This window comes from Oreochromis aureus, linkage group 10, assembly GCF_013358895.1.
Source record: "Oreochromis aureus strain Israel breed Guangdong linkage group 10, ZZ_aureus, whole genome shotgun sequence".
Taxonomy (NCBI): Eukaryota; Metazoa; Chordata; class Actinopteri; order Cichliformes; family Cichlidae; genus Oreochromis; species Oreochromis aureus.
Genome location: NC_052951.1, coordinates 26,479,151 through 26,503,801, shown reverse-complemented (window position 1 = coordinate 26,503,801; position 24,651 = coordinate 26,479,151). Strand labels below are relative to the sequence as shown.

The 24,651-nt window shown below is 39.3% G+C and overlaps 1 protein-coding gene across 11 annotated transcripts in view; it reads left to right on the top strand.

Annotated features, from left to right (window-relative positions):
- Positions 1 to 24,651, top strand: part of ncam1a (neural cell adhesion molecule 1a) — a 258,851-nt gene that overhangs the window by 229,255 nt on the left and 4,945 nt on the right. For 3 of the 11 annotated variants that reach the window (XM_039617944.1, XM_031747586.2, XM_031747585.2), the window contains 3 exons: positions 255 to 435; positions 15,528 to 15,735; positions 17,378 to 17,494. In XM_039617944.1, the coding sequence (XP_039473878.1) occupies positions 255 to 435; positions 15,528 to 15,735; positions 17,378 to 17,494 (506 nt within the window). Of the gene's footprint in view, positions 1 to 254; positions 436 to 5,900; positions 8,905 to 15,527; positions 15,736 to 17,377; positions 17,495 to 18,466; positions 19,141 to 24,651 lie in introns of those variants that run through there. The other 8 variants (XM_039617939.1, XM_039617940.1, XM_039617942.1 and 5 more) reach the window with 8 other exon arrangements.

Sequence of the window (24,651 nt, the reverse complement as noted above, 5' to 3'; positions counted from 1 at the left end):
TGTGTACAATTTGTGTATAATAATCGGTGAGTACTTTATACATTTAATTATTTTCTTGTTTTTTCCCCATTATTCTCTAAACTGTTTTGGACCAGGTTAATCTCTTTGGAACTGAAAAACATGCTGAGAAAGAACATGTACTGCTTTTATGTCAGCTCAAGAACACTTTGAGAAATCAAGACATTTGTAGATGATCTAAAATGATCTTTTCCTTTGAGAGTGTTGATTTGTTCCTGTCTACATCCCTTTCTCAGAAGCGTGTATCTGACTGGAAACCAGAGCTCCGCCTTCCCAGTGACAGTACCTATATCCTCCTGAACAGCCTGGAATGGAACACAGAGTATGAGGTTCATGTGGTGGCAGAGAATGAGCAGGGCAAATCTAAGCCCGGCATCCTCGCCTTCAAAACAGATACAGAGCCCACAACTGTCCCAGGTACTATTCCCATCATACCTACCCCGAGCATCCACACACATCAGCCACAGTGCACATAGGCTTCTACCGTGACCAGAAAATCTATTATTTGGATCTTTGACTTTTGCTAGGTGCTTATTCAAAGCTTGCTGGCTGCAGGGTCGGTCATGAATAATCTATCTCTGTCTGTCGCATGGCAGAGGTGTATTGTTTTTACTGTTTTCATATCTGGTAACCAAAAGGAAATGCACGATGCAAACCCCACTGATGCGTAAAGCAAAGACTCTATTATAAGCTGAGGGACACATAGTGTTGTGGCCTATACAGAGTGTTTGAAATGAGCACAAACTCTAAATTTCATTCCCATTGGAAATGTGTTGTTTTCTATTGTGAAAATATTTGCATATGTTTCAGTAAATCACCCATTTCTCATTTTGGGGGGAAATTTTAAAGAAAAAGTGAACCTGGTGCTAAAAGTTTGCGCAGTACTGTAACTGTAAGGTTTATAATCCAGGTACTATATATAATATCACACAAAGACTTTATCTAATGGTGTATTTTGAAGAGCTACTTTTTGGGGGTTGGGGATTTTTTAAAATTAGATTTACATTTAAGGAACTAAACTAACTTGCCCACAAAGTTTACTATAGTAGATGACCTTAAAATGCCCAGTGCAACTAATCTAACATTGTTCTACAATAGTTAATAAGCACAGGCTTTCTCCTTGTAGGCCAAAAGGGGTTTTTAAATGATAAACCAAAGACTGAACACGGCATGTGTGCACCAAAAGTTTGATGTCAGTAGAAATACACAAGTGACTGGAAGCTGGGTCATTTGAAATCTATTTTCATTTTACCCCCAGCCTACGCTCATTGTTTCTAGTTCTCTGTCAGTGCCACACTTTTGTTTTCTTTAATAATGTCATCTCCACTAAATCCTCTCTTCGTGGAGGAATGAATTTCTATGCACAGAGCACCTTTTTAAAACACTGCACTCGCTTGAGAAAATGTTGAAGCCCAGGCAGCACAAGATCAAAAGTAGCTAATGAGTCCATATGACAAGCAGAGGCATCCTCACTGCATTTCTCCTTGGATATCCGGCGCTTCCAAGTCTCATTACTTGTTATGAGGTAACTTCAACTCCTCAATCTTAATGCCCAATGATGTGAGAACAGACTTCAGTCAGACCCAGAGAAAACAGAGTTTTGTCCATTTATTCCCAAATACATCATCTACACAGGTGGTCACGGTCGGCCTTTGCTCTGTTGCTGTGTTGTGTGTAGAGTGCACTTTTTAACTTGGGCTGCCTCCCCACTTGAATTAGCTAACAGTTTAAAATTCTTTGACATCTTACACTCTGTCTGTGTTTCTTTTTTTTGTTTCATCCTGTTTTTCTTCCATTGTCACCCTCCCTTTCACTATTTGCCTGCCCTTTTCTTCCTTATGAAAGGAAGTGTTGATTGCCTCAGTCGTATTTTCTTTTAACTGTCAAGTGCACATTGTGAAAAAGATTTCCCCCGAAAAATCGAAATCGCCTATAAAATGCCCCAATCTTTAAACTAATGTGCCCGAAAACAGCCCACAAGTCATAAACACAAACTAAAATCTGTGCCTTGCTATAGATTTAAAAGTACTGACAGAACATTTTTATAAAATAATACACAAAATTAAGCCATCAACTTTTAGGACAATGCTGTAATCATTTCCCACCAGTCAAAGCAGACAACTACACTCATCGGCTACTTTGTTAGGTTCGCTTTGAAAGTGCTGAGCTGAACCCCGTTTTGTCTCTAAGAGCATCTTAATTCTTTGTGGCACATGAAGTTATATAAACTTTCCTCAGAGATTTTGTACATATTGACATGATAGATATAGACATGATTTGAGTTTTGTGGCATTGGCATCCTGCTGGAAGCAGCTATGATAAGATGGGTGCACTGTGCTCATAAAGGGATAGACACAGTGAGCAGCAATATTCAGGTAGTGTTTGAAGGATCCTCAGTTGGTACTAAAGGCTTTACTCAGAATACATACCCCACCCCCCCCACCAGCAGCTTTTGATACAAGGAAGGACGGATCCATGTTTGTATGTTGTTTAGACCAAATTGTTACCCTACCATCCAAATCTCACAATCGAATCTCATCAGACCGGGCGACGTTTTTCCAATTTTAAAAACGACCTTGCAAATTATAACCTCAACCTCCTGTTTAACTGACAGGAGTTGGCACCCAGTGCAGTCTTCTGCTATTGTAGAAGAATGTGTTGTTTTTCTGAATAACTTGGTTATAACGAGAGGTTCTACTGTTGCTACTGTATCAGCTCGAAGGAGCGTAGCCATTCTCCTCTGACCTCTGGCATCGAGAAGGCATTTTCACCCAGAGAACTGCCGCTCACTGGATATTTTCTCTCTTTTAAACTGTTTTCTGTAAACCCTGGAGATGGTTGTGTGGGAAAATCCCAGCAGATCAGCAGTTTTTGGAACAGTCTGACCAGCCTGTCTGGCACCAACAACCTTCTCACATTTAAAGTCACTTAAATCACCTTTGTTTCCACATTCTGATGCTTGGCCTGAACTTTAGCAGATCGTCTTAACTTTGTCTGTTTGATATTTGCACCAACAAGCATTTGAACAGGTATACCTAACAAAGTGGCCAGTGAGTGTTTGTTCTTTAAAGAGCTATCATCACACACATAGCTATTCATTCCAAATTCTTCTTCTGTGTGTCATTGTCACTGTAGTTGAGTTTTATTATTAATCGGCAAAGTTTACTGACTTTTTACATCCAAAATACAAATCTTGAAGAAACTATTATATGCATGCAATCTAAATTTCATCACAGTTTCAGCTTTTGAAGTTGGGTAAGTCACTATTTATGAAAAAAATGAAGTTTAATGAAGCTTGCAGATAGTTTTTTCCTAAATCATTAATGACAATACTCCATAATTTACTATCCTGCCTCATTTTATATATCATTCATTGTTTTTTGATTTGTTTGCGCTCTCTCTCTCTGTTTGTATTACGATATCTGAGCCTCTATTGCCTCTATCTTTGTTTCACATTTTCTCTGATTTTCATTCTTTCTGTCAGCATCTGTCTTCCCTTCTGCTACCAGGTTTAGTAGGTCTCACAGTTCAGGCTCCAAGACTGACCTGAATTGAAATGTGTGGCCTAGTTAGGTGGGGATGCAGCCCATACAGTGTTTGCATGGTGCCTTTTCCAGCTGGATTAATGTTTTTCTGCTCTTTACTGGAGTTGTTAAAAGGCAACTGCTGCCAGTGCATGGCACATGAAAAAACCTGTTTGGTTGTTTGGTTGGTTTTGGGGGTTTTTTGTATGCTGTAATTGTTTTTTTTATTTTTCTTGTCCTTGTTGGGCAACAGCCATATAGCAGTGGGAGGTTTGGATCACATATAAATCTACCAGACCACAAGTTAACCTTAGTATCATCCGAGTCAGCCCCCCTTTAAGTCTTCTAATTACTTTTGTTTAAGTTTTTTATTTTTTTTGGTTTTGTTTTGAGATTTTTTAGTATTACTTCCAAGCTGCTGTTGTTTTTCTTCCCTTCAGGGAGCACGGGCTATTGCCGAGGTTTATTTTTAGCTACAACATCTGCATTTAATCCCACTATTCCCTTGCAGTCTCACAGCTGTTCTTTGTACTGCTTGATCAACAGCTGCTCCTTTTTATATGCAGGGCTCTGCATGCTCAATTTTATCTGAATCTCACATTGGGAGTCCAGTGCGGATGCAAGGTTGAGCTTCAGCCTGTTTAAATTTCTGTTTTATGTTCAAAAAACAACCATATGCACAAGAATACATTCAGCCCAGTAATGTGAATGCACTTCAGCATAAAAGATCTCTGAAAACATATTGGAGTTTGTTGTTTTTTTTTAATTTATTTGACCCGGACGTGTGAAGGGGTTTGTGTATAGCTAATTTGCTTTAGGTTTAATGCACACAGGTACAGCTGAGCGGCAATTGTTTGCCACAGTCTCACAGAAAGTAAAATGCTGCCCAAATGTGAAGAGATAATTTTAAAAACAAAGTGGCACATCTTGATCCATCCAAATCTCCCCAGCTAAGGTTGACTTAGGACTAAAACTATAAAGCTAATAACATCTTCCAGGTTTTGTAACATAAGGTCATCCATTCATCCATGTCACAGACTTTACCTTCATAACCAGCGTCTGCTTTGGATGTTTGGTTTTGCATGGGCCATTCCCCCAGCCATGACCAGTGGTGTAATGCTAGATGAACAAGTGGTACTATTGTGAATATTTCCCTGTGCTTTCTTTCCGTAAGTGTCGATACTAACACAGAACAGATGTCCAGACATATTTGAACTTTGAACCACGAGGTCTGTCAACAAGATAATTTCCTTTTTATCTACTGGCAAAAAAAGGCGCCATATTGTTTTTAATATTTCTTTTAGGTGATTATCGAGTTCCTTTAGAACCCGAGTTCAGAAGCCATTTATAATTGCAGCATTCAATAGGATTTGAAGGTAATGTCTTACCTAATGTAGAAAAAACATTTTAATTAATCTATCTACAATCTGCACTGCCTTCACTGATAAGTCAAGAGCAACAATAGTAGCTAAGGCTACGTGAGCAAAGCAGTCCAGCTTCTTTCCTCTGCAGGCTCAGAGAGCTGCTGATTGGAAACCCATGCGCCAGTTTTCTGGCCTTTGGCTCAAACTTTCCAAAGACACACGCAATAAAATATAGAGACGTGTTGCTGTGTTTTTCATTGCTCCATTATTACCGAATCTGTGAATTAATGAGACTTTGGCATTCAGTTTATGCATCACTGCCAAGCAAGCATGTGCTTGCATTTACTTTATATTACACCACTGGCCATTAGGAGTGAGAGATACTAGCCTGACTCATGTGGATGTGTTCTTGCATTCAGGCTGTCATCTATCTTACCCTAAACTTGGCCGCTGCTCTGCACCATGGCTGATTTAAAACTCTTTCTTTATACTGAACCTTAAGGTGAAAACAGAGACTGTGCTGCAGTGTGTTTGAAATGTCTTCCTTATCGATGTCATCCCCCATTACCTTCCTTTGTGTGAACCTCCACCCATGCCTGCCATGAACCATGTGTCATTTGCCGTGATACTAACATGCTGTAACTTCTTTTTATTTTTACTCTTTAACTTAGACTTCCTTTTTTATTCTTCAATTCAGTCTTGAAAAGAAAAAAAACAACCTTCCAGACTTGTATTTCTGTATTTCTGACCTATTTTTCTATCTCTCTCCCTCTTTTCCCTCTTTCTCTCCTGCTTCTTTTTTTCTCCGTGTCCTTCCTGTCTCCATGTGTGATCTTCTTGGGCACCTATGGACCATGACATTGCCATACACACAAATTTCTTTCTCTGTGTTTTTACTGTGTGTTTTTTTTTTCCTTGTCACACTTTATTGCTATGATTATCACTCAAAATACTCTGTTGTGGATATTTATTTATTGTTGGTCAATGACCTCAGCCACCCTCGGTTGCCAATGTGTGACGTGCAGTCTGGCAGCTCTTCTTCTGTCCGTGCTGACTGTGCTCTGGCTCCCATAAACTGATTGCATTCAAGGAGAAAGAGGATAGTCTGAGCCGTTCAAATCTTTGGCTCCAGACCTTTGCTTTCTATGCCTTTTGACCCTTGTGCAGCCACACACAAGAAAAAAAAAAAGTTGAAGAGTCAAGACATTGGTTTCATGACGTTATTACAGGGTGCTCAGTACTTGCATCAATCTCAGTTTCTGGTTTTTAGATTCTGTTAATATTTTTTTCGTCTGTTTTCACTGTAATGTCATCTTGTGTATGAATAGATTCCGAAGGAGAGAGATTTTTAGGGTTTTGACAATGTTGCAAGTTGGACGCCGGGTGCTCTTTCAGGATACAATGTAGACAAAGTATTGTAGCTTTGTTTTTGATTTGATTAGTAACACATTCATAATGCCTTAATGTGATCTGAAGAGGGGGTGATAAATAGAATAATTACACTGTTTAATTTTGTGTCTGCAGTGGTTTAATCAGACACCGAAATTGTAAAGAGATTTTATTTTGGACTTTACTGCCTATTAAACAAACACATCCATTCCACTATTATGTCACAAGTGACATAAAAGCATGAACACTGCATGAAAGCTGACACAAGGCATGATCCAGTATTCATGAATGTGCTATGCAGCTGCTTCAAAGCTCCCCAGTCAAGCATTATGAATGTGTTAACCAGGAGATGAGTACAAATGCTGTGCCTAAATTCTGGCTGTTTTTTTTCCTTCTTCTTCTTTTATACAAGCTTGAAATGTCCTGCTGTACAAATTGAGGGGAAGATAACATTTGCAGAGAAATTTAATATCGGTTATGGTCAGAGAACTCATTTTTTCCAGACTCATTCTTAATTTTCAACATTATATTATGCTCATTTTCAAATACATTGTTATGTAACCGCCTTGTCAGGAGAGAACAGAAGGTTGTGCAGAAAAACTAATCATGTTTTGTGAAGAAGTGTACATACTCTTTTCAAACTGATATTCGAGAAATCAGCTGTTATTTTGAGGATTCATGCTCTCTTTTTACCTGAAAGCAGTGAAATGTCTAAAAAAAAAAAACCCCATAACGAAACAGCTGTTAAACACTAAAAGATTTTGTTTAAAAGAATGTGGAATTATTTTATTCTCTATTCCTGGGACATTTTTGTAAGTGCTTATCAGTGTATTTCCATGTAACCATTGTAGGGTTGAAATAAATTGTGTTTCTTTTTCTTTCACGAAAGTAATGACTTTCTGAGGCTTTGGCGACTAAACATACTAAGATATCTTTGTCTGACTCTTCTGGGAAGCTGATTGTTAAGCTGATTTTAGCCCTTTTTTTTTCTCTGGAGCTTTAACAAAATGTCTGTATTCTGCATTCAGTGTTGCATTACATCAAACATGACTGTTGAACCCAGATGTTTTGAGGTCAGGGGCTTGGCTGTAGCTTAAGTGAAGAAGATAAAGTATGCATTTTGCATAAAAAAGGAACAAATGGTAAACTGTATATTGTACAGAGGCCTTGCAGCGGCGTAAAACAGCACAAAAATATGGATATTAATATGCAAACATTAGCTAAACATTAGAATGAAGCCAATATGCAACCCTGATGGCGCTGAGTAGATTCTTTTGGCTGTTGTTAGCTGCTACGATCTAAGCAACAAAATAATGTATCCAGTGTTTACACAACAAAGAACACTGAAATTTGATTTCCTTATTAAATGGCCGACAACATTGTTTGTAAGTCTTTCCGGACCACCTTTAATTTTTGTTGACCTGACAGCCAGGCAACCTAGTTTAAGCTATCAAAGCTATCAAAGCTATGAAAATCCACAGTTACAGGATTCTTACTTGTATTTTGTGATCTGACACCACTGTGGTTATGTTTTGCAAGGGTGGATGTTATGTATTCTGTAGCAACCTAGTCCAGTAATTTTGTTTTTAATACTTTACTTGAAATATGGTACATCATAATAGCATGTCTAATGGCTAGCTAGCTTACTGCTAGCTTCTGTTTCCACGCTCCTGTGTTGTTTTTGTTGTTGTTGTTGTTTTTTTTCATGGAGGCCTGGTTTGATTGTAACACCATGGAGAACGGCCACACTAGCAACTGTATTGGAGTTAAAGAATTTAAATGTTTTAACTCTCAGTAATGCCTCAGTGCTTATTAGCTCTTATTAACTAACGGAGCATTTGGCTAAGAAATTGCTAATTACATGAGACTTAACAAGGGAATAACCTTAGGCCAATTTAAATGTCCGTCTTTAACAGTGGCAATGAAAAGCTAGAGATTTTTAAGAAAGGCTGTCAGAGTTTGGGTTACTTAAAGTCCTCTATATAGTTTCCATTTGTTCCAACATTTGTTCGTCACTCTGCTGTACAACTCATTAAAGTTTGCAGAGTCATGAGAGATGACAGATTGCAATGCATAACTTAAGAGATTAAAATCACCTGCAGCCATGATCAACAGCATTTTAGTGTGAGAGAATTAATAAAGCATTGATACATTTTCAGTAATCACACATATGTGAATGGTCATTGTTTTTATTCCTTCTTGATGAGCATTTTCCATCATAGAGGCCAGTCATACAGAAAGTCCGTTTGCTGTAACGGCTAAAGCTAGCGCGTGTTTTAAAACCATTTTTCTCTGATTTATCACAAATTCCAGCTAAGTGGTACTAAGACTTGTGCTGCTGCTGGTAATCTGAGCCATATGGTCCAGATGGATTGGAGTTGATTATGTCTGTATTAAAAGTCAGATTCGCATGGACAGATGTAACATTCATGACTGTGTAAGTGGAAGTTTCAGTAATACTGGAAATATGAAATAATTTATCTTCCCATCAAGCGTGCTCTTGTGGCTTGTGAGTGCTTTAACATCCAGCACAACACATACCTAACTAAAACTCATAAGGGATCATAGAAAAAGTGTCTGCAGAAAAGAGCACTCGAGTTCCAAGTAATCAAATGTCTCAGGCTTTTCCACTGAACGTATGATCTTTGATGGCCTTTTGATGGGACGCTAAGGTGAATCTATCCCCATAAGCTCTCTGCCTGAGCCTTAGAATAGGCAGTATCATCAAACCTGAATAACATCAATATCTGTAACACCCCGTTTCTCTGAACAGGAATGAAGGAGAATTAGGCGTGAGGAAGAACAGAGGAATTATTAGCAAAGAAAAAATAAAAGTTAACAAGGTTAGTTTCAAATGTTATTGACTTTTTTTTCTCTGAGTAGTATTCACTTTTGAAACGTGGCACCCCCGCCTTTTTATGAGTTGGGGTCTAAAATAAGATTTGTATTCCCTCCATTTATTATCCCTGGCACTGCTGTTTAATCTCAACTAAGTTCTGTCACAAGGAAAATAAGAGCTTACGACACCCTTGAGGTGTTCTTTGTCACTTTGTCCCCCCAGTTGTTCATCAGTGCCTACTGAGTAATGATAGTGCTGATCAGTGCTGAGTGATTTTCATTTTTGCTAATCAGGATCTCCATCTAAATGTCTGCATCAAACTTACTTGTGTTGCATATAAACAGAATATTTCTCTTCCCTGAAGCAATGGTTCAGGTCGCCCACTGCATGCAGAGTAAAGGGAAAGCTGCCATCTCTCTTTCTATTGGATTTTTACCTTTTTTTTTGTATAGCCTGAAACGTTTCTTCAGCTTGTTAGCTCAGTGTGATTAATGGCAGAAACTTCAAATCAAATGTTAGAGCATAAAACAATCCACAGAAAGCATCACCGTAATCATCGCTGTGTAGAAATATCTATGTTAAAATAGATAAATTTTTTTTTTAAATTAACGATTCCCCTCTTTCCTCTATAAACTTTACTCTATGGAAATGAGTCCAGAGTTCCTAACTTTCAAGCCAGCATGCACAGCAGCTTGTAGCACTTGTTTTCATACCATCTTAATTTAAAAAGGGCTGAAATCCCATCTAGCCACACACCACTCTCTGCATGAAGAGTTTCCAAGGATCTTAAATCAGAGAGGGAGTCGGTCGCCGGTTGAGCGTCACCCTGCCTCCTTGTGCCCCAAAAGAAAACTGATTCTGAAGCCGATTTTATTTTTAATGGTGGTGCAGTGCCACACTGTGGCAGAGCTTTGATGGAGGATGCAGACATGGGAATTACTGAAGAAACTTTTTTTTAACCCAAATGAGGTCAATGCAGTATCCAGAAATAAGTGTCGTAGGTGGAAAAATAGACCCAACGAAGGGAAGGAAAAGAAGAAAATAAGAGTCATGGGAAGTCTGTGATGGTGTCGTATGAACAATTTTAATGACAGTTGTTACATACAGTTGTAGAACTGGTTGAAAAACGGTGACAGCTTACGCATTTTTACACCTCAGTCAGACCGTCTGGATTCCCCGTCTACAGTATAAACAAATTTGTCCTCAACTGGGCTTCTTCCTTTACAGATGATGGGGACACTGTGTTTGCTTCTCTGCAGTCTGTTGCATGCATATGGTTATTTTAATCACTGCAATGTTCAGCATTCCACTGAATCTCAAACACAAACTGTTCTGAGACTATTTATTATGTGGCCCCTCTGGTGAAATAAAAGTTGTTAAAATGTCTTAAACCCTATTTCTACTCTAAAATTAATATTTTTTTATTTAGACTTGGCTGTTTTACTTATGGCTGAACCAATCCATCAAATGTAAAGCGAGTGCTGGAAGATTTTCAATGCATTTCTGTGTGTTTTACAGCACAAGTTTGTAAAGATACTGCAACCCACGGTCAGAGTTGCACAGTTGGACTTAAATCTAACTGCTGATATAAAGGTGTTTCATCAGGGTACAACTGCACATATCTGGCAGTCTTATTGATTTCTCAGAAATGTGTGTAGTGAAATATTTTATCACATGCGGTCTGTTTATCAGCAGTCGTCTGGAAACCTGTCTCAGTACTGTACCCAACAAGCCTGTAAAGAGAAATGTTTGTGTAGTCCACCCTGACAGGTAGATTTGTGCTTTCTCCCTCAGTGAGAGCACTCGGTAAGAACCCCCTCCCTCAGCACTGAATACATGGCACATGATTTATTGTGCCTGTTAAAATGCAAATGAAGCAATGGGCAGAGAAAAAAGTGTTTTCTGCACCACTGTAGTCACCTATAAGTACGCAGAACTCTGGCATGCTCCTGCTATTTTCATCACAACCATCAGAGAAATTGAAGGTTTGCATACCGGGCCAGCCAGAAAGAGGAAGATGGTGGATTTGAATTAAACGTCTCGGTTGGCCCAGGGCAGTGCTTTCACTTGAGAATGTATCTGTCATCAGAGTGCAGTAAGCACAAACACAACATCTTTGAGAGGCATTAAATGTTTTTTTCCTGCAAAGTCTGCAGCATAGCTGTCCATGGGCTGTGTCCCGTCAGCATTTAAAGAGTGTTATGTGTGTCAACAATTGTTTCTACTTCAAAGGCCAAGAGAATTGGAGCGTTCATTTGGTCTAATTTATGTGTTTCAGTCTCCTTTTTAATGGTACATTTGCACAGTGCTTTTATAAAGTACTTGCATTTTACATATTAATGACAAATTAGTGACATAAACTGGCCCAATAAGGTTTCATCTTCGTTATGAGCGTTCATCACTCTGTAGGCGTTTTAAATCACTGGCAGAAAGTGTGATGTCATACTAAAATGACATACATCTCATAAAGTAAAGCCGTATGTTAACAGTCAAAGATTAGCGTGGCAGTTATTCATTGCAGGGTCGCATACGAGTAAATTGGTTACCCCAAATGACATATGTGGTTAAATGTGTGTGACAGGTAAAGAGCCAGCAGAACTGTTAACATGCTCTTTACTTGGAAACAAAAATTCACTGGATCTTTAAGTATGATACTTCAGTGTGGCAGTTACTGCTTTGCTCCATTTGAAAGAGACATCGGCTTCACTTTATATATATATTTCCCCCCCCCCCACATGTGATTACTCAGCTGTACAAAATGACAGTTTTAGACACCAGTGCACATGGATTTAATGGAACTGACACTAAATCGTCACGTTCGTTGTGGTTACTTCAGATCAAAGTCTGTTTTGCTGGAGTAACTAGTGTATACTGATGTGGCAGTACATTATCTATATTTGGCCTTTTATCTAGAGAGTAGGGAATGTGTGAAACCACAAAATGGGCAGAAAACTGAAAGCGCAGCTCACAGCTCTTCCTTACAGTGGTAACGCTGCTGTCATTTATTTATACTTTAAGCTTTTAGAATACGCTGCAGGCTGTGCTGAGGCCATTATAAATAGGGGTTCGTTCTGTAGTTCCAGTGAATCACGACTGCAGAACATATTTGTCACTGGCTGATCCTTTCCCTTTTTCCCATATCCAAGGCTGAGGGTATAAACAGTTAACATAAAGATGGTCCTCAAATTGCACAGCGCTCACATTCTCCTCAGACACTTTGATGAGCCCTTGATCCTTACCAGACCCTGGCGAGCCATTACAACAGTCTTTACTGCCTGAAGCAGAGCCAAATTGATACATGTAAGAGAGGCTTTAATTTAACTGAAGGTCTTCCAATTTGATTGCCTACTGGCACGGTAGATACCATAATAACAAACATAACAGGGTTGGAACTATAATTCTCACTTTACACGCTGAACACAAACAAACATCTTTCCAGCTTTGATTTTAAATCATCTTAATGTTAAATGCATGCCTTGATTGGGAAAAATTGTGTTAATAAGTTGAGGCAATTCAGGATGTTCTGATGTTATCAGATTTTTTTCCAGGTTCTCCAGTCCAGAGGTTGTTCATTTGAAATTTACCTCAGGTATGGTTGTGAGGCAGTTAAAGTGCTTTCACTAAACTTCGGTGTGAATGGGTGAATGTCACTTGTAGTGGTCAGTAAGGCTACAGTCACCCTGGGGAAAACCGTGGCTGGAGACTGCAGCGTGACTGTGTGCAAGGAATTTGTGATTTTGTTGCCTTTGAAATCGTTGCTTCAAGGACGGAGGACGGGGTCTGCGACCGCTCACAGTCAGCTGTCATCTTCAAAGTAGCTTTAGTGCATCGTGACAGCCTTAAAATGGCAATAAGATGGAGTGAGTCTGTTATCAGGTTTGTCAGTGGGGTCAAGTTGGCAATTACATGCAAGCTGTCATAACACAGTAATTATATTTTTAACAAGTCAGCAAAAATGATCTGCGTAAACAGAAATTCACATTTAACATAATTTCAAACTAACTACTTAGATTCAGAGTCAAGCTAGGACGATAGAGATATGAAACACAAGTTCAGAAATGTCTGAACAAATAGTGAGGTAGTTGTGTAGGTGCTCGCAGCCTTGCTTTAGGAATAGAACCAGAATACAACTAGCTGAGTCGAGTCTCCTATTGCTAACAGACACATGGGAGACGAGGTTCTTTCACTGGAGCAGACTGACTCAGATTAAGTGCAACATGTTTGCAACCTTACTGCATTTATGAATTAGACTGCAGTTATTTGCAAATTTTTCCTTGTCTGTCTGAGAGTGACTGCAGACAATCAAAGCCAGACAAAGATTGTTTGGAGACACGTTGCCAGGTGACCTGTCTCTGAATCACCGGCCAACTACCGTACAAGTTTTTTGCAACACCAACCTCTCTTACGGCTCACTCTGAAGTGGGACTGACCCATAAGGGTCAAGTCCATAATGGGTTGCAAAAATGAGAAATACCACCCCTTTCTGATGATGAAGTAGAAATAGGCCCGAGCTCGGATACACCTGAATGTTATGTTTTCGTAGAACAACATTAAGTTCATTGGATAAACAAGCGGAGAATGCTTTTTGTTTCTGACAGTCTCAGTAAGAAGCCAGATGCAAGTTGAGGAAGGCCTGTCTTTGTCTTTAAGCATGGGTCCCCAATCTCAGTCCACGAGGGCCGGTGTCCCTGCAGGTTTTAGATCTCACCCTGGGTCAACACACCTGAATCACATGATTAGCTCATTACCAGGCCTCTGGAGAACTTCAAGACATGTTGAGAAGGTAATTTATCCATTTAAATCAGCTGTGATGGATCAAGGACGCATCTAAAACCTGCAGGGACACCGGCCCTCGTGGACTGAGATTGGGGACCCCTGTCTTTAAGTGTGCACTGACTATTACAAGAAATCTTGTTATACCTGGTTACCATGAATCCTGCACACTGTGATTACCTCAGTCAAGGAAATATGTGTTTTTTTTAAATTATTTTTTTCTGTTCTGTTGTTGCTGTTTAACTTATCCACATTTTTTCAGTGGAGTAGTGAATCCCTTTTATTCTTTTCCTCAGCAGGATTTTCCATTTTTATCCAAAGCATTACAGTTTATTCACTTTTTTTTCTTAACAATTATACAGTTTCTCCAGTATTCTGTTGCTGTTATCAATCAGATCTATTGTTTCTTCCAGAAGAAGGTTGAAATGGAGTAAGTCATAGTGTTCAGTGAAGTTGCACTGGCATGAATTCTGTGGCTCTAAGTTGAATCTCTGAAACAATTACAATTTACATGAAATGTCAGTCAATTTGCAAATTATTAATTAGGCATTAATAAAAGGTGTGATGCGCTAGTTCACAGACTGAGATCACTACAACAATGCATGCTCTGTGCTTTTTTTCCCCTTAAATTCTGTCTTTTTTCTAAAGACTAGCAAGCAGCAGGTTGCACGCAAAGATAAAAAAGGTAGAAAATGTAGCTGTCTAAGCTGGCCTTGACCTCCAAAATCCATCTTTATGCCATTCTCTCTATAATCTGCATGTGCGTTTGTTTATTCGAATAATCTGTAGGAGAAAATGACCTGCATTTGTACTCTGCCTTCAGAGCTGAATTACAAATGTGATGGCTGCTCACACATGCTGCTCAGGTAACCCTTCATAACCTTCACATTTCCAAAGAAAGTTTGATTGAAACTGGTAAAATGATTGGGCGGGTGTTTAAAAAAAAATGTGAATAGCTAAAACTATGAGTACACATAGAATAGTCTCCTACGACATTGTTTTCCTGTGTTGTAATATGTCCTAGTAGACTGTCATTGCAATTTATTTGCCCCTCATGCAGTTTTTGAGGCATTTTTTCTTATTGTAAAATATTTATGCAATGTAGTGTTTATATTTAATGGTGCCATATTGACACCTCAGGCACAAATATTAATAGTCAGTTGACAAATGTCTATAAACGTGTTACAAGCCTATTATGAAACGCCTAGTGACAAGAACAAGGATATGCCTAGAAGCCCTCGAAAGGCTACCAATAGTTTTGTCTGTTTGTATTTGTTTTGATTTGTTTTTGTCTTTGCAATTTCTGTGATTCTGTATGAAATTGAACATAGTGTTTCGGCCACTGGGGATGTCAAGAATAAATATAAAGTTGTTAGAAATTACGTTGGTCCCTCTTGCACCGTTCATTTTCAGCTTTTCTCTGAAAAGAGCGACACACATCTGAGGTTTTGACTGAAACCTGAAGCACTGTATTAAAAGCCTGATTGCATTCCTCATCATCTCTCTCTCCCTCTCTCTTTCTAACTTCCTTCCCATCCCCTCTCCTCTATATTTAAACCCTCTTCTCCTCTTCTGCCTGTTTTGCTTGTATATCCCCTCTCCCTGTCTTTGTCCCTTCAGACGCCATGGAAGGTGGCTCAGGCATGGGCACCGGGGCCATCGTAGGCATCCTTATTGTTGTCTTTTTCCTGCTGCTGGTGGGCGTGGATGTCACCTGCTATTTCCTCAACAAGTGCGGGCTCCTCATGTGTATTGCTATTAACTTCTGTGGGAAAGCTGGCCCAGGCGCAAAGAGCAAGGACATCGAGGAGGGCAAGGCGGCATTCACGTAAGCAAGCGTCATATTTTGACTGGAACACAGATTATTTGTGGTGTGCCTACAGAGAATTAGCACATTTTCAAAAATACCTCTGATAAACCTACTGCCCATCATCAGAGAACCTAAGTTAGAGTGTAGCTGTTGGACTTGCAGCAAATATCAACATATTTCTCAGGAGCTGACTGAGAAGAAGGCAGAGCTAAAAAATAGAATAAATACTTAAAGGGCTTGAAGTTAGCTTTTGAACCATGAATACAAATCAGTGCTTATGATTTATATAACTTTAGAATAAAGCCAGTAAAGATGTGCTTATTCAGCTCACTTTATTTTGGGGGACATTACTGGCATTTTCTGTGTACAAGGTAACCACTGGCTTCAGTGCCAAATCCACCTGGTTACAGCAAAGATAAGAAAAGTCTCTGTTCCAATCACACATGGATGCCTGTTTAAAAAAAACTCTGGACTATTGTTTTTTCAGGGTGAAGGATTCATTTTATTAAGGAGCAAAATAACTTTATGTTTTAGTAGTTTTGGGTCCTAAACCTTAACCAGCAAGTATTAAACTGCAATGGAATCAGCGGGTGAAAGCACAATAAAATGTGAGTTACAAAAGAAACCAATAATGGAGTGATAACGAAGGAAAACAAAGCAGGACATGTCTCAGAGCTGAGAAACTTGTAGATTTTATCACTCTTTAACAACTGGATCGTTATCCAGTATTGCCATGGCCAGTGCACTAAACACCCATCCTAAAGCACCACTAATGTGTTTCTGTGAGGCCAGCAGTATCTGATGTACTGGGATGAAAATACATTGGTTTAATCTAACTAAGCAGACTGAAACTACTTGTTTAACCAAATCTCCTTTTGTTTACTTATATGATTCTGAAATAATAGTTTTATATTGTGACCAGGTTATTAAAAGAGCTGTTAGTATGAGGGCTTATTAGACTCCATTGATTCCTGTGTAGATGTATGTAAGTACACACTAAAAACATGTTTTTAAGTCTTTGCCATAGAGTTTGAGACAAAAGAGAAAATTCCCAAGGTGCTGAGCTAAAGTGAAAGCAGGCAAATCTTTATATTTTATTCTTAGGGAAATTCCCTCAATTATTCAGCACCAACTATAAATATTTAATCGCGCTGAAATGCAGTTACTGCATGTTCGCCTGTGTTTGATCAAACATTTTGTTCTATGCGTCGAGATGTCCGTCATCTCGCCAGCTCCGAATCCAACAAATAAATATTTCAGCTCTGACAGCTCGCACAAAACAAATTTAGTGAAAGTGCATCATGAGAGTTGTAGCGTTATTTAGCACCCTGCGTTTAAACAGGTCAGTCCCAGCAATGCACACAGCTCAGCACAATCAGAGAGCAGTGTGATGATAACAACAAGGCCTCAGGGAAAACCACCAATCAGAGCTTACAGGTCAATGCAGGTGGAGGATGATCAAAGAGGATGATAGGGTGAGTGCGTTTGACGGCTTGAAGTGCTATTCCTGGGATTTTGTATGTTTTAGCTCATTAAAATTAACCTGTTCATTTGACATTGTTACTGCCAGATTTTTCTCTTTGTAGGGTAGAAAAATAACACACCTAGTTAAGTGCACTTAATTCATTACCCTGGTAACAATATTTCCTTTGAATAACAGCAAAGATGAGTGTAAGGAACCTATTGTCGAAGTGAGAACAGAGGAAGAAAACACTCCAAACCAAGAAGGAGGAGGTGCCACCGAGCCCAACGAGACCACGCCATTGACAGAACCTGAGTGAGTGTCAAGAGTACAGAAAGATTAAGCAAATCATTGGTTTGCTCTGAGCAGAAATATTTTACAAATGTTGGTCCGGCCCAGCTGTCATTCAAATATTGACCCAGTTCTCTTGTAAGCACAGTTATACACATCACAGAGCAGTGCTGTTAATTTACACTGCTATAAGCATTTTTTATGCAAGGCTAAAATGTCCCACTGTCTATATGTATGACCATGTATGATGCACCACACTTAACTGCCTACAGTGAACACTCGATAGAAATGATTCTGCAAGTGCTGGTCTATATGCACGGCCATGGAACCATGATGCAGGCTGTAGGGCGCTGCATTTTTGGGTCATCTCTTAACTAAGACTTTCCAGATTTTGTCATTTTATATTGAAAGTAATACATTTGCTTGACTTCCCTTTTTTTTGGCACAATTTCAAAACCATTCAAATGATATGTTGCAATGTTATTTTTGCAACAAGCAGCAACAAGCGCAGCAACCAACTTAACAATTATCACAGTACATTGTTGTTGAAACTTCAGTCGTCTCATTTCAAAGCCGAGCGCTGTCGAATCTCCTTCTGAGTGAGTTTGCCAAGGTGCATAAATCATTCAGACACATTCAAAGCAAGAACAAACACTGCCTTCTGCTGGGAAAACTGCTTGTGAAAGACATCCGAGCATCTTAATCCTGAAACTCCCTCCATTTCCTTTATAGTTTATTGTTGGATTGTTTTATGTTTTCCCCTTACAAATATTTTGTTGCTAACATTTTGATTGTGTAGTCTCTTTTTTTTTACTGCAGCACAATAGAAACCTAATCTGCTTTGTTTATCCCCCGACCTGCACTCTCCTTTTACCTCTTTTATTTTCCTTGTTGTCCTTGATTCCCTCACTTTTCTGCCCTCTGCTTCCTCCCCTGTGCCAACTCCCTATCTTTCCCTCTCCTACCTTGTTTTTCCTGCTTCTCCCCACAAAACAGGCCTGCTGCTGCAGACACCACCCCGATGGTGGTAAATCTGCTGTCCTCCACAGCTGCTAACTCAGTTACTGAGAGCTTTAGCACGGCGCAAAGCAGTCCTGCTAGTGAGAGAACCACACTAACAACCAACACCTCCAGTCCAACCCAAGTGGCCCATGCCAAGTCTCACCCTAAAAACAGCCCTACAGCCAATTCGCTTAAAGCTAACCCCCAACCTGATGTTGGACCTCTGGTTGACCTGAGCGACACCCCTAAAGTTGCCGCATCTTCCGACCCAACACCCCTTGTATCAGAGCTAGTCAGCCCACCCTCTGCTAATGCTGATGGGCCACAGAGTCAGCGGGACTCAGTCAAAGCCCCTGACAGCACCCAGAATAAGGACTCACAAGTAGACGGCCCGACCAAGGACGTTCCTAATGCCCTGTGCACAGTCTCGACCACACCAGCCCAAAATGAGTATGAGCACCTCCATATCTGTATTTTTCCAAGTATCTCTTTGAGCCTGATAGCATCCCTTTAGCTCATAAGTTTTCCATTTCAAAGGAACAATTCCACTTATGTAGTATCAGACTTCCCCAAGCAGTTTTGGACTCATCAGGCATGTTGCAGAAAATAGCAGGCAGCTTTACAGATTAAGATTTGATTCCTTAAAACTTGTTAATTAGTTTAAATTTATTTCCTGGTCTCAATATTTTCCTAAGGTCTTTCCATTGCTATTTATTTAATGATAATTCACAGTCATAAATATAAAATGTTAGAGGCCAAAGCCAAAGCCATTTAGATTTACCTTTTTTTAAAAAGGTAAATCTAAATGACTCAGCAGTGCTTTTAAGCAGTGCTCCCTTCCTGGAGGTTTTGATGGGTTTTTTTATTCCCTAAAAATATGCTGGGCTGTTGCCTGGTATCAGTGTTAGAAACTGTAGCAACGGTTGAGGCGGAGGTTAAAAACATTACCAGCAGCAACAGTTGCAGCACACCTAAATTTAAAGACAAAAACTGTTCAAATAATTATGCAATTTAAAGAAAGAAAACAGCTTTGGCTGTAAACAGGCCCTAATTTTCAAACATTGCATGAGTAGTAAACCTAAGTCTTTTTTAAAACATGTACCCATTGTTTTTAACGCTATATTGCACGTTATTCAAGAACATTATGAAATTTAGGAGTATGCAAGAGTGGAATTTTTCTTTAATGGTAGCAAGGATAATGATCTACTGGGATGCTACCAGTGTAGCATGCTACCAGCATGCCTGTCATCATTCGAGATCCACCACCTTCCTCCACCTGTTTGTTTATTCACCTAGTAGAGACAAATCTTCTCCTATCATACATCTAAGCCATCTCATATTCCTCCTCATCATGGGCAGAATGTAAGAGAATGATGCATTTCGTTCACCTTCTGGGGCATCTAGCAATACCCACTGTGTCCTAATATGCAAAAAATATATGCAATCATTCTAATCAGTTCATTAACCCGGGCTTTTATTCTTATTGGTGCCGATTGCAGGTATTTGAAACATTCATAGCTGGATGATGGTAAATGGGTTAGATGGTTAAATTTACCTGAACGTTGTAGGCACACGTCTTTCCTGCTTTAAGCTGCGTGCACATGAGTTTCCCACTACTTAGTGTTCTGGTTTTTGGCTTCTTCGTAAAAGCTGAGAAGCTGTGCACTCAACGTGGGTGAAATGGGATTAATCGCACAAGATCAGTGCTGTCACTTACATCTAATTCTTTTTCGTGTACAGAAGATCACAACTTAAATTAAATCAGCTGATGATGTAAACATATTGCAAAATCTGTAAAATCACAGTATTTAAAATTGCTTTAAAAAATTTATATTTTTAAATTAAAAGGTTGTCTTTGCTCTAAAGCCACTTGTGAAACAGCAAAATGCAAGTTTGAGTGAAAAAGACTTACAAGTACCATCTTACGAGTGCTAGACTCAGTTTAAAACAGGATTTAACTGTTCCCTTAGTTTTGTGTTAATATATTTGGGACTCCAAATCGAGCCCTGGGTGCTCGTTTTATCATAAGCAACAGAAAAAAATGATCAAAAGCTTCAAATTCATCCCTACAGTGTTAAAATCATAAATCACATGTCAGTCCTTGTAAGTCGTAAGTAGTTTTTAATTGACCTCTTAAGCTGCTATCTTAAAACAAGCAGCAGTAGGTGAATGCCAGAGACTACAACCTAAGCTAGGTGCAATTAATAGACTGTAAGTGATACAGTTATTGGTGCTTAGTTTGTCATAGCTGGGGTTCAAGTCCTGCTGCGCCATAAGAAATGTTTGTGTAGAGAACTCAGCAGAAGAATTTTCAGTTGAAATCGCTCAAATAAATTAAAAAATTCACCAAGCAGCAGCTTTACTGTGCTCTGTCCTCTTCATTGTGATAAGATAATAGATGGTGAAGGCCAAAAGAAAACTGTCAGTCCCTCAAATTTCTCCCAGACACTTCTGTTTTCTGTCTTAATTCTTGTAGAAGCTGTCATTTCAGTGGCGGTATGACAGGTTATTATTTGGAGTTTTGGCCCTACGAGTTTGCAGATTTTCCTGATTTTTCTGACAGTCTGAGTATGGCGAGGAAGCTGCAGAAGATAAATTACAGAGGCTTACTGACAGCCACTCCTCTTTCTCTGCCTTCTTCATCTCATACTTTACTCACTTGGATGGCCAGAGGAAGATGTCAGTGATGAAGTATGGGGAGTTGAGAGGTAGTTGGAAGCAGGGCTCTTGTCAGCTCAACATCACCTTGATAAAACCAAACTTGTCATCAGGGGGATTTTTCTTCATAACTCTGACAGGACTGAAGCACAGCTCTCCCACTGATCTGTGTGGTGATCCTTCTTCAGCATCCCAACACTAAAATGTCTTGTCAGACTTCTTGTGGGTTTATTGGATATCTGAGTGGTAGAGCCCTTCTCTGGACTTATTTTAACAGAAGAGACGAAATAAGAGCAGATCGTTTACTATAGAATATGTACCTTTAAGAATTCATTATTAATAGATGTTTTACACTCATTATTATTCCTAGATTTTAAATGTATCTTTAACATTGATCTAATAATGTGTCTAATGTGACCTTGACTCAACAGCCAATGCAATTGTGCACTTGTGAATAGTTTGTGATGATGTAAGAATGATTTTAAAAACTGACTAATACCCTGTGTAGTTCTTTAGAAGCTTGCACGTGCTTGAAATACAGTTAGACTCACAATGATGAGTAATTTGGTTCTCAGTGAAGTTGAGAGTAACTTGAAACTGGAGTAACTGCATAAATGACTCACAGATGTGAATTCTACCGTGTAAAGGTCAAAAGTTGAAGCAAGTTGATTATAGAAGAGAGGGTTTAAGTGGTTAGCATTGGCGCCTGTTATCAGGAAGGTCCTGGGTTCAATTACCCCAGCTGGCATGTCAAGCCTGTTGTCCCCGTCCCCACGTGGGTTCTCTGGATACTCCGGCTTCCTCCCAGAGTCTAAAGACGTACTTGTTAGGTTAATTGGTCATTCTAATAGGATAGGCAGAATTTTGAATGAGCAACAGTACAGTGCTAATGTCAAACATTGGACTGCTGCTCTGTGTGGAATATTAGTAGAATAAAAATGTGGAAACAGATGGCAGAAAATACATTTTTGTTTAAATTTTTTATATACTTAATTGCACAATGCAAATCTGTATAGTGCAGTGAAAAAGTATTTCCCCCTTCTTGATTTCTTCTTTTTTTTGCATATTTGTCATATATTTAAAATCAAATACATTTCAATATTAGACAAAGATGACCCGGAGTTTGCATGTTCTCCCCGTGTTTGCGTGGGTTCTCCCCGGGTACTCTGGCTTCCTCCCACAGTCCAAAGACATGCAGTCAGTGGGGTTAGGTTAATTGCAAACAATAAATTGCCCGTAGGTGGGGGGTGAATGTGAGTGCGATTGATTGTCTCGGTCTATGTATTAGCCCTGCGACAGACTGGCGACCCATTCAGGGTGTACCCTACCTCTCGCACTATGACAGCTGGGATAGGCTCCAGCGCCCCCCATGCGTATCCTGAAAAGGATAAGCCCTAGTGAATGGATGGACAAAGATAACCCAAGTAAACACGAAGTGCAGATTTTAATCCAAAAGTTTGAGTTTTTTGAGCCGTTCAGAGGTAGATTTGCTGGTGTGTCTAGGATCATTGTCCTGCTGAATAACCCGAACTTATTTGATGGCCAGACATTCTCCTTCAGGATTTAATGGTAGAGAGCAGAATTCATGGTTGCATCAATTATAGCAAGTGGTCCAGGTCCTGAAGCAACAAAGCAGCTCCAGATCGTCACACTACCACCACCATGTTTGATTGCTGCTCTGTTCTTTTGATTCCTTAGGGATCATCAAGATGTTTGGCGGGTTTTTCCTTCTTTTGTTCTTTTTGGTCAGCAGTGGTTTTCACCTTGGAACTTTCCTATGGATGCCATTTTTGCCCAGTTTATGTCTTTATTTGTTTAATCGTGAAGACTGAACTTAACTCTTCAAGATGTTATTCTGGGTTCTTTTGTGACCCTATTTTGGTTGTCCAGCCAGTCCTGGGATTCTCCACTGTTATGTTATCTCCATTGTGGACAATGGCTCTCACTGTGGTTCTCTGGAGTCCCAAAACCTTAGAAATGGCTTTTTAACCCTTTCCAAACCGATAGATGTCAATGACTTTGTTTCTCAGCTGTTTTTGAGTTTCTTTAGATTGTGGCATGAGGTGTTGCTTTTTGAGATTTTTTTTTAGCCGACCTTATTTTATAAGACACAGTCACACAGACACGCTGGATTCAACAGGTCTGGCAGTAATCTTTCCTGGGTGTAGCTAGTGAAATTGAACTCAGCTTTCCAAAAAATGTATTTAATCAAAGTTAATTCAGAATTTAACAAAGTGCCAAAATCACATTTTTCACATAAAACAAGGTAACACATGAAAGCATCATTAAAATACTATATGCTGGACTTACTCGGGTTGTCTTTGTCTAATATTATGTTTTGGTTTTAGGTTTTTGATGAGCATGTAAGTGCGAGAACTGTGCAAGAAAATGAAAACTCGGGAAGGGGAAAATACTTTATAAATTGATTTCACAATGCAGTGCTGGCTTCTACAACATAATAAACCTCTTGGGGGAAAAGAAGTCTTGATTCCACAAACAAAAACAAGAAAAAAAAAAAAATTTCTCCAGGAGTTATCTGTATATTATCTGTATATAACAACTGAATGAATCATAAAAACTTGTCCCAGTGAAAAAGATGCCCAGGGATAAAAAGAGACAGAAAACAGGACCGAACTTCAATCGGACACTGACTCAGTGTAGAGAGCTCCAGAGAGGGTTCAAAGCAACGTCCAGCTGACTTTTTTCTAACAGACCGAAAAAAATTAATAAACTGTTGCAATTCAGTTAAAAAATTGAATTGCAAACATAGCTAAAAGAAAGATTCCCGTGCAGTTTAAGACTGTTGAACCTGAGCCAAAAGAACTCAAAGCACCCAACAGCCTCATCTGCACCATTCGCAGTTTGAAAGTTTCCCATCCCCCAAAACTCTCGAAAACTAACAGCAGCATGAATTTAAACTGAACATTTCCCTGAAGTTTTTGGTCATCCCCCCAGGACACAAATAAAATGTAAATTCCTGCAATGTGCATTTATATTATTACATTAAAAAAGTTTTCCTTCTTGGAACACTGGGGGGAGAAAAGTGTCAAGTCTGCAAACATCTTTTTTTTTCATAATCTCCCATCCTGCTGACAGCATTTATTAGCCCAAGAGGATAGAGGCTATGTTTACCTTTTTGTACATTCTCAGTGACTGCTCAGCAAAAACTTAATTGTGTAATGTAGTAAGCAGTTCAGCCACTGGGGGATGCTAGTGGAGCTTTACAGTTTGTATGAATAATTACACCATATTTAAAGGAGTTGACACCAAACATTTATAAGATGACATCGAAGAAGGCGGCCAGGTTTAGATATATTTACAGATCTTATATACCGCACTGTCCCTGCCTTATTTCTCTAAGGCACACTAGGAGCACGATACAGAAGACATAAAAGCAATGCCCTTAAAAAAGAAAAATCCGAGCCAGAACACCAGAAAGTTTTCAACTTAAATGATGTATGGCCCAAAAGTCTCTTTCCATTGTGTCTCAGCTCAGTCCAGATGGCATGTAATCCTCTTGT